A 10,841-nucleotide genomic window follows, 5' to 3' on the forward strand; every position below is an offset into this window, starting at 1 on the left:
AAAAAAAAACTATAATGATTTGAGACAAAAAGGAAAAGATGTAGGGGTGAGCAAAAAAAACCGGAAAACCGATTTAACCAAGAAAACCGGAAAAAAATTAACCGAAAAAACTGAACCGGTAAAAAAAATCGATTGAACCGGTTAAAATATTTAGGAAAATATTCGGTTCGGTTCGGTTTCTGGTTTTGGTGTGTCTGAACCGGCCAACCCGAACCGAATCGGTTCGGGTTAGGAATGAAAAAAAATATATATATAAACCAAGCGGGCCGCCTCCTCCCATTACTTTCCCTTTCAATAACCCTAGCAGACCATTTATTTGCTTTCCCTTTCATATAGCCGCCCCCTCCCCTCCAACCCTTTCAATCTTCATTCACACTTCACCCTTCACACTTCACAGACACAGCCGCCCCCTCCAATCACCCCTACTCCCATTAACAGTCGCCTCCTCTTCACTAGTCAATGAGCTTAGGCTATTCTCGGACGACCATTCTTCGAATCTCGAAAGAAACCATTGTGCCTGTGAAGTGGTGAAACTGTTACCACTTCCAGATCTTCTTCAATCTATTGCTTCTATCAAAGCCGATTACATCGCTCAGGTAATCTTGTCATGTAATTACAGATTTAATTAATTGTTGCTTGTTGATTTTATATTGTTTCTATTTTTCTATTTTGATGTGTTAATTATTTTGAACAATGTAAAAATGAAGGTGGACGAAAGAACACAATTTGCAAAGGGAATTGGAATCGTTGTCCCTGTCTCAGATTCTCAGAAGACAATTAATCGCAAACAGTATGTCCTCATTTTTTTTTCCTTCTTTTCTTTCTCACTGGTAGATTGGAATTTGGAACTGCCAACAAAAGTTTGTATTTGAAGTTAGCTTTTTGAAAATTGACCCCATTATTTACTGTGGCTTAAGCTTTGAGATATTGTATGATTATGAATAAGTTTATATGAGTTGAAACTTGAAACATAGTCTGACAAAGATGGATTAACCGATTGCTGGGAAAATAATTTTCAAATCTCTTTAAGTGTGGCTTGGAAGGGCGAATTTCTGAAGAAACTCATGCTATGCTTTGTGTCTTTGCTTATCAAAAGAAATGATTTCATGTAAACTGTGCTTTATTGGTTGTTTATCTCCTTCAGCGATGGATTCTTTTTTGCTGTCAAAGAGGTTTCATTGCTTGTTCAGGGAAGTCAGGGAAAACAAAGTATTTATCAACTTGAGCAGGTGAGATAATCTTTATCTTATTTTATGGTGTCAATATTCTCTACCCTTTGCTAACAAAAAATAATTTATCCTGAGGTATATAACTGGATTTGATCTTTTACCAACAACTTTGTTTTTATTTTCATGATCATTTACTTTCCCTGTCGTTTTCAGGAGATTGCTCTTTTAAGTCGATTTGAACATGAAAACATAGTTCAATATTATGGCACAGATAAGGTACTGTTTTCTTGCTTTCTGTTGGGTTCTAGATTTGATTGTTTGATCTACATCAATTCTGAATGGAACTGATGGAACCAAGATATAATTATGTTTCTTGGTTATTGTTGCTAGAGTAGGTGCAACTAGTTCTTTCCTCTGCAAGTTGGGTTTGCTAAGATTGATTATAAAGAAAAAGGTATTGGTAATGCACAATTTTGATTTTAGTGCTGATGTTAAGTGTAGCTTGATTTATGATAGATAATTATGTTGACAATATTGGGCTTCATGAATGATGATGCCAGTTTATTTCTGGTCTTAATAAGCTATACTACTGCTGGATTTGTGCTCTTTATTTATATGGCAAATTCTTATTCAAATCTTTGATATTTATCGTTAATGAAACTTCAATCTTGCCTCAGGTTGTCGACTAAGTCAAAATTCCTCCTACAAGTATACAATATTGTTTTATTATAATGTTATTTATTGTTACCTCCTACAAGTATACAATATTGTTTTATTATAATGTTATTTATTGTTTTTTCTTTAAGCCCTTTGAAGGTATTGGTTTGTAATTTGGATTAATTTGGATTTTAACTTATTAATGTGTGACTATGTGTTATTTAAATGTTTTTGAAGCAGGAGAAAAAAATTAGAAAGGTAAAAAATATATTGAACACAAGATTGACAATAACAACTTAATATAAATGAATATTTGGTGGCAAAAAAATTAAATATACTTTGGATTTTTTAAAGAAAATTAGATATTATTAATATCATTTATAAGCCCATCAGAAATCCACTAAAAGCCCATTATAAAGCCCATTAAAATCCCATTACGAAGCCAGAAAAATAACCATAGGTTTTTCCGGTTTTGGACCTAAAAAACCGGACCCAAACCGAACCGAAACCGGTCAGTTCGGACCGGTTCCGGTTCGGTTTGGGTTCCTATTTTTCTTTTTTTTACCTTCCGGTTTGGTTGTTTTTTAAAGGTAAAAACCGAACCGAACCGAAAATAATCACCCCTAAAAAGATGTATATCTTAAAAAAAAACTAAATTTTCTTGTTCATGCTTTTTTTTATACTTTCCATGAAAATAATTTTCTATGATGAGCATTGTTTTTTAAGAAAAACTCATCATGCAAGCAAGCTTCAAAAACATCATTAATTAATCATCTTTCTGCAACTATATACAAAACTAGAAAAAAAAAACTTACAAAAATTTTACAATTACAAAATTAAGAAAACAAATGTATTTATTCTCAATCAATTTTATTAAGTAAATTATTTAAAAACATATTTGCATATCGAGCTAATACAAATTGTCCATGAAACAATTGATAATATCATAATAAAAAAGTTATGATCTTCTTAAAAACAAAAGCATGATTTTTTTTTATCTAAACTTTATTTCTTTAATGATATATCTCTTTATTGTTTTAACAAAAATATATTTTTTAATTGTAAACATTGTTTTTGAAATAAAACAACCTATTATAATCTCAAAAACAAGATTAAAATAATTAAAATAATCTATCAATATGTGATTGAAAGAAAAATTAATAAATATAATAAAATCTATAAAAAAAATTAAACATTATTTTCATTGAATACTCATGAGCCTTTTACATATTAGGTTCATGAAAAGGAAATTGTTAATATTCCTATTAAAACCTATAATATTATTTAACAATCAAGATAAAACTAAGTAATAATTTAAATATTATATTAAATATTTTTTTTTAAATTGCATTTCAATCAAAACACAAAAAAAAATTAAAAATAAAAATATATAAAAAGAGACTAGGTATATGGCCAAAGAAAAAGGAGCTTACGCTCGTGGCCTAACAGAAATAAGGCTCGAGGCACCCAAGTCAAAGAAAAAAGAGTTCTCGCTTGTAGCCCAACCTAAAAATAGCTCAAGGCTCATGAACCAACAAGACCAAGCCCATGCGTCTAACCTTCTTTACAATTATTTTTATGTTTAAAGGCATAAAAATATTTATAAAAAAATGCATTGCTTACTTGTCTTGATTGTGGCCACTAAAAAAACAAACTAGGTTTTTTAATACAAAATAAAACACATTATTCAAATTATTTTCATCTAAAAACACCTAACAAACACTCTTACATTGTTATTAAACTCAGCCCGAGAATTGACCTGACTAAAGGACCAGGTCCCGAGTCCATATGAGAAAATTGTAAAAATATATATGTTTAGGGTTTTAATATTCCATATGAAAATGTTTTGAAATAATACTTATAAATATAGGCTATAAAAAAAATATAAAGCATGAAATGTAATATAATTATCTTATATTGAAAACTTAAGAAACAATTCATGTAAATAGACTATAAAAAAAAAATATAAAGTGTAGTATACTTATCTCATTTCAAAAAATTAATAAACAATTTATATGAATATAGCTATATATAGTTATCTCACATCGAAAAATTATAAAATAATACATATGAATATGAATGTAGACTATAAAAAAAATATGAAGCATAAATTGTATTATAGTTATCTCATATTAAAAAGTTTAAAAACAATTCATGTGAATGCAAGATATATAAAAAAAATTATGAAGTGCAATATAATTATCTCATATCAAAAAGTTAAATAAACAATTCATGTAAATATGAATTATATATAGCTATCTTATATCGAAAAGTTAAGAAACAATATTAATGAATTTAGATTAAAAAATAATTATATGAAGCTAAGTATTCATAAATTAATTTTATTTTTTAAAAATTATTAAAAAAATGTCATAAAAAAAAAAATTCAAGTTTCACCCTAGTTATGCCAGGTCACCCAGGTTTCGAGTTGATTGGTGAGTTTCCTGGGTTTTGACTATTTAAAACTCGATCAAGGCCCTGTGTTACCCAAATCCTAGGTCAACATGTCAGGCCAAGCCAAATTTCATAACTATGCACTTTTAAAATCTTAATAAATCAATTTCTCAACTCGAAAAACCTCTAAATCAATTCAAAACACAATCATATTAAAAAAAATCTTTTTCAATCCCGATATAATTTTTTCAATGATATAAAAGCTAAAAAAACATATCAATTGCACTTCTCTCCTCAAAAAGAATATATTGACATCAATTTCACTTTTTGTTCCTGGAATATGTCCAGCTTTTTCTCTCCTTCATTTTAACATCTCTTTCCTCACAAAACCCAAGAAATGAAAAGCAAAAAGCAAAAAGCAAAATAAATGAAGTGTAGGACCCAAATGATAAAACCTCAATAAACAAATATCAAAATTGAAAAACAAAAAAACATTGGAGGCCAAATTATTTAAACATGCCTCATTAAAAAAAAAAAGAATAAAAGCCATTATTTTTGCTCTAGTGTTAAATTTGATCCTCGTAGTGTCAATATTTTATAAGCAATAAAATTGAATTTTATTTTCTAAAATAAAGCATGAACTTAAAGTCGAGAGCTTTTTTTACAACCACAAAATCCTCTTTACAAACAAATCAAAACAAATTATTAATATAATTCTAGTTAATACGATGTTGAAATATAAATTTTTTTAAAAAAATCAATAATCAGTGTAAAAAATGCTGAAGGACCCAAAAAAAAAACCGTTATGGCAATACATAGTGCTCTTAGCTACAGTATTTCCCCGCCTATTTTACATTTCTTTGTGATAATATGTAGTTCTTGCTGCCAAAAAGCTACATGCATAGCAAAAAGTTTTCAAGTATTACAAAATGAAAAAAAAACGTGCACGAATTTGACAATAATAAAAATCCATCGCCGAACTTCTAAACTTACCTATGCTCCAGGAACCAGTTTCTGGGCTGGGTGTTATTTCTTGAGACATTCAGGGCAGCAACATTTAAGGTTTAAATGCTCGGCCTTTTTTATTTAAAATGAGGCCAATGGGAAGAGACAATCAACTCTTGTTCTATCCGTCCTTGGAAGGAATTTTTCCTGAACAAATAAAGAAAAATTATCATTGCCTAAACAGAGGTACGATGTGAAAGTAAAAACGAAAGTTAAAACTTTGGTTTTGTTTCTTTTTCTCATTTTAAAGGGAACAGGCAAAAAGCATGGGTGTTGTTTCAACCCAAACGAATTCCTTAATATACATGCAATTGAAGAGAGGGATATACAATATGCTAATTGAACAAGCTTGACCTGTGATGAAGGTTTTGTATATGTATGACAGATCTGATACGAGCATACAGGAGTACACGACAACTTGTGGATGTTTCTTTCCCCAATTTGCTTTGAGTGTGAAACCTAACAGAAGCATCAGAAAGTCAGAAGAAATCTAACAATAGATTGAACAAAATATGAACCACTGCCATGGTGCACCTGTTAACCTTGTTATAAAGTAACTGTTTTCCTAAAAAAAAAAGCTTGAGAATAATTATTTACAACAAAATAACTAGAATACAGCAAAATAAAGATTACCGCATAAAGAAATGTCAAGATAGAACCAGAGAAGATTAATAGTTACTTGCCTCGTTATTGTCACTAAGATTTGCTCTCTTTACATGGTGCAGCTGCTGCATCTAATAGTTAGTGTTTCTCATGAAACAACATTTCCTTTATTGACAGGCTGCTGCAGATTCGTCGATTCAAGCCTTAAACTCACAGTCCACTATTTGGAGATTGCATGGCAAACGAATCTGGTGTGCATCTATTTGCATTATTCTCTATGTTCACAATGGAAAAGGACTTCTTCCCAGAGAAGACCTATTAGACAAGAAGCAATTTCAGAAATTTATGTCCCATGACTCCCATCAAGTCCCTCAATTAGCTTCGTATATGTTAGGGGATCAATTTGGCAACCCCTTTTTTCCATGACAGACAGTAGTTCAGAACATCTATCAGCAATACCACTCTTGAGCAGGCCATCAATGAGAATCTTCCAAGCTACTTCGTCATAATTATACCCACAGAGAAGCAAATTAACAAAAACTGCTTTCGCCTTCTCATTTTCCCCTTCATCATAAAGGCCACATAGAAGCAGCTTGCAAGACTCTAAAAGTGGTAAATGACCATGTTCCACCATGGCCTCCACTAGTCTCGCAGCAGATGAAAGCATTCTCAGTTCACAACAACAACTGAGAAGAGCATTATAAATATCTTCATTAGGAACCAATCCTCTTTCAATCATATGGTTGAATAAACTGTTGGCCACTCCCCAGCGCCCCACTTTGCAAACTCCTATGATGAGCTTGGCATAAGTATTGACACCAGGAGTGCAACCATGCTCCATCATTTTCTCAAAAAGCTCTAGAGCCGTTTCAAATTGCATTATCTTCCACACATCAGCAGCATTAAAAAAGGTGACACTTTGGACCAGATCAAGTTGTTCCAAATGGCTGTTTTCATTTATCAGTTTTATCTTCGACAGATGCCTGATTAAAAAAGAATACGTACGGTGGGAAGGATCGCAACCAGCATCCAACATGCGCTTGAGAACATTGAATGCATCATATGTCAATCCCAAACGTTCATATGCGCTGATTAACAATGTATAAGTCAATGAGTCAGGCATAACTCCTGCTTCAATCATCCTGGCCATCATGCCCTCTGCCTCTTTTAAGTTCCCTGAGGTACAGTATGTATGAATAAATGCAGTGTAAGTATATACATCAGGCTTATGTCCAAAGGAAACCATTTGGTTGAAAACCCTATTAGCATGATCAAAATCACCTTCTTTCAACATTTCTTCGATCAGAATGGTATAAGTAGCAACTGTGGGTTTCACTCCCATCTTTGACATATTTTCAACCATTGACAGTCCTTCTTGGACTTTCCCCTCTTTGCAAACCCCGTATATCAGGGAATTATAGGTGGATGAGTTTGGCAAGCAGTCCTCACTGCGCATTCTCTCTAGCAAAGAAATGGCTTCATCTATTTTCCCAGCTTTGCAATGTCCATCAATCAATGCAGTGTACATGACCTCATTTGCCTTTATGCCTTTCTCCTTGAGTGAATTGAATAAATCACAAGCTTCTTCCATCCTTTTTGATTTACAAAGGGTGTCTATAAAAACACTATAAGTCCACTGGTCAGGAACCAAACCGTTTTCCTTTAACAAATCTAGCAATTTATAAGCACTATCAAAATGACCTGCTTTACACTGCACATGAATTAATGAATTATATGTAACCAGGCTCGGTGTTAGCTTGCTCTCAAGCATCTTACTGAGTAACGTCATTGCCTTGTGGACATGTTTCCTTTTACTAAACCCACATATCAGCTCATTGTATGTACGTTCATTTGGCCTACAATTATTTGATTCCATCAAACCCAAGATTTCCAGTGCAGCCTCTATCCTCCCCTCCTCGCAGTACCCTCTAATCAATGCATTGTAGGTAACCACACTAGGAACCAACCCTTTCTCCATCATCTCATTTAGCATTCTTCTGCTCTCATCAAGCTTTCTTTCTTTACACATAGCATCCACCATCACAGTATAAGTATGAACATTAGGCTCACAACTTCTCTCCCTCATTTCATTAAACAAATCCATCCCTTCCAAATTCCTGTCATTTCCAAATAATGCATGAATAATCACTGTATACGTACGTACAGTGGGATAGCAATCATCCTCCCTCATCTTCTTAAACAAACTAATACCCTCATCAATCCTTCCAGCCTCGCAAAGGCCATGAATAATAGTGGTATATGAAACCTCATTTCTTCGGCAGCCCTTATTGGGCATCATATTAAAAACCTTATATGCACTGTTTACATCATTATTCCTACAATACCCCAGTATCAACGAAGTGTAAGTAAAACTATCTGGGCTCAGACCCGCCTGGAAAATCTTACTCACATACAAATTAGCCTCTACTATATTACCCATCTTGGAATACGCATTAACCATCGTATTCAATGTATAAATATTGGGCAAGATCATATCATTCAACATTTCAGTATAAACCCTTTTCATTTCATCAATCATCAAAAACCTCGCCAACATCATTAACAACTCATTATAGCTTCTGACACTCAACTTAAACTTATTATCGTTGTCATCTCTATTCATTTGCCTCAAAAAATCTAACAGAAAACGAATATCATCGACAGAAACGCAAGCTTTAATCATGGAAATGCGGATTTTCTCACCAACACCAAATAAATTATTGGGAATCAAAATTTTTAAAAGAAAAGAATGGGATTTGACAGTGTGTTTAAAGCCGGGTTTTATAAGGGGTAAGGAGTTGAAGAATTGGAGGGCAATATTGGGGTTGAGATCAGGGTGGTTGTTAAAGAGGGAGGAAACATGGGAAGGGGACAGATTTGGGATTAGCTTCTGGAAAGAAGGGTGTTTTTGCCATTTAGGATGGGAGAGGATGGAGAGAAGGTGATGCGAGGAGAGATCATCAGGTGGTTCAGGTTCTACTGGAAGAGAAGCGATTGAAGAAGAAGGAGAGGAAGAGGAAGAGATGGGTTTTTTGAGAAGGTGAAAGATTGGAGATGAGGACTCACCTGATGATGATGATGGAATAATGGACGATGATTTTCTCATGACGCTGGACATGAGTCCTCCATTCAAACAAGGGTTCTAGTGGTGCATTTCGAGATGTGTGAAAGGCTTCTGCAAAATGGCGTGCTTCTTCATTTTTTTTTTTTGTGTTGCAGCAGCGGCTGCAGTCTAGAGAGTGGAGAAGAGGAGGCTACTGGGTTTTTTTTCTGTTGACTTGGGTTTAAGTCTTGGGCTTACACCATTGTTAGTATTATGGGCCCCGAAATAGCTCCTTTTGTTTTCTGGGAAAGCTATTTGTATAGTTACCCCCTAAAAAACTTAATTTCACTTTCTTTCGTTTCTATTTTTTAGATAAGGACTAAATACATGCCCCATGGCTGAATTGATTTTGTGTAAAAAAAAGATATTTAGGCTCTACAGGTGCATTTTAAGAAAGAAAAATTTGTCAACCGGGTAAAGTAATTTGCTTTTATTTTAATTAAAAGATTAAAAAAATAATAACAATAATAAATAGATTAAATAAGAAAAATAATCACGATAATCTTGAAAAAAAAAAACATTTTCAAAAGAATAAAAATAATGTAGCTAAATTCATAATCAATTAAATACGAAATGATGAGATTGGATCAAAAAAGAATAAAAATTGTATTAATTCAATCTAAGTTAGTATGATAAATTTATAACATGAGTAACAAGGAAAGGATAACCTAATACAAAACAAGTAGTAAAAAATAACAAAATTTAATTCTAAATAAATCAACTATAAAATGATAAAATCGATCAAAAAAAATCAACAAACAAAAAAGATCTAAAAAAACAATCAAAACCAAGTAAGACAACTAAACCCCGCGACTTGGATTATCCTAATAGAATAGCCCAATAAAAGCCAAAACAAGACAAATTGTGAAGATTAATTCCAAAAAAGAACAATAGAAAAAATATTAAAATTTATTTTTTAAATAACCCCATAAAAAGAATTGAGCCAACACAGGTTAACTCTCAAAACTCACAACTTAGGTCATGAGATTAAAATAACCCGTAGAAAAAAAAACAAAGAAATCACAAAGCCTTTTTAAAAAAAAATATAATGTTGAATGATGAAATAAAAAAAAACATGTCTAGAAAAATAATGTCAACTGGCGTTAATTTTTCAAATTTGTAACCTATATTATTAGACCAGAAGCATTCCATATAGAAAAACCATGAAATTTATTTTCTAGCCAATCAAATATTGAAAAATAAAATTAAAAAAAAACTTGTGTGGTTTTTAAACCCAATCCAAAATACTACCGATCAAATTTTCAAGACATAGACCATCAATTTACCAATAGGATTTTTAAAAAATTAAATTAAGAAAAGTGATTTTTTTTTCTTAGATTGAGTTTTGATTGAGTCTGTGATTAGATCAATCGGATTTGAGCAAATTCATAGCTTATCTATTTGATTTCAATCGCAACTCGGGGCTTTATTGGTGGGTTTTAGAATAAATTTATCTTATCACATTGGGTTTAACAAATACTTAATTTTATCCATTTATAAAAACCGATTGGATGCCTAACTTGAGATGGTTTTAAGAAAATAATTATTAAAAATCACATCTTAAAAAAATCAAAATCTTCTCATCCTATAATAATAATAAAAATATATCACTAAAAATCATAAAAATCTTTAAACTATAAAATAAAATCTAACATGAAAATCATGATAATATATATATATATATATATATATATATTACAAGAAAATCTAAATAATATGAGAAAGTCATTCTGTTAAGAAACGATGTTCATGCTCTTAGAGTTCACTATAAACTCACTGTTGTAATTTTTATTTTTTGATAATAAAACAAATCTCTAAAAATCATAAAAATCTTTAAACTATAAAATAAAATCTAACATGAAAATCTGGATATAAGAAAATATATATTATAAGAAAATCTAAATGCTATG

At 31.7% G+C, this 10,841-nt stretch overlaps 1 protein-coding gene and 2 long non-coding RNA genes across 5 annotated transcripts; 1 reads left to right on the top strand and 2 right to left on the bottom strand.

Moving 5' to 3' along the window:
* Window positions 1–298: 298 nt before the first annotated feature.
* LOC133687809 (uncharacterized) lies at window positions 299–2,089 on the top strand. 3 transcript variants are annotated; one of them, XR_009841041.1, is made up of 5 exons: window positions 299–596; window positions 708–790; window positions 1,145–1,229; window positions 1,383–1,623; window positions 1,847–2,089. It is a non-coding gene; the product is annotated as an uncharacterized LOC133687809 (long non-coding RNA). The 3 variants fall into 3 exon arrangements; XR_009841040.1 differs by having other exon boundaries at window positions 1,383–1,445; window positions 1,560–2,087; XR_009841039.1 differs by having other exon boundaries at window positions 1,383–2,086.
* A 2,901-nt stretch (window positions 2,090–4,990) lies between these two features.
* LOC133690264 (uncharacterized) lies at window positions 4,991–5,683 on the bottom strand. Its single transcript, XR_009841401.1, has 2 exons — window positions 5,580–5,683; window positions 4,991–5,372 (listed from the first exon to the last, which is right to left on the bottom strand). It is a non-coding gene; the product is annotated as an uncharacterized LOC133690264 (long non-coding RNA).
* A 228-nt stretch (window positions 5,684–5,911) lies between these two features.
* On the bottom strand, window positions 5,912–9,095 carry LOC133690263 (pentatricopeptide repeat-containing protein At5g65560). Its single transcript, XM_062110495.1, has one exon. It carries the CDS (start codon window positions 8,944–8,946, stop codon window positions 6,172–6,174), a length of 2,775 nt encoding a protein of 924 aa, XP_061966479.1. The 5' UTR covers window positions 8,947–9,095; the 3' UTR covers window positions 5,912–6,171.
* Between the last annotated feature and the right edge of the window lie 1,746 nt (window positions 9,096–10,841).

The sequence above is a fragment of the Populus nigra genome, chromosome 3 (genome assembly GCF_951802175.1).
Source record: "Populus nigra chromosome 3, ddPopNigr1.1, whole genome shotgun sequence".
NCBI classification, from domain to species: Eukaryota; Viridiplantae; Streptophyta; class Magnoliopsida; order Malpighiales; family Salicaceae; genus Populus; species Populus nigra.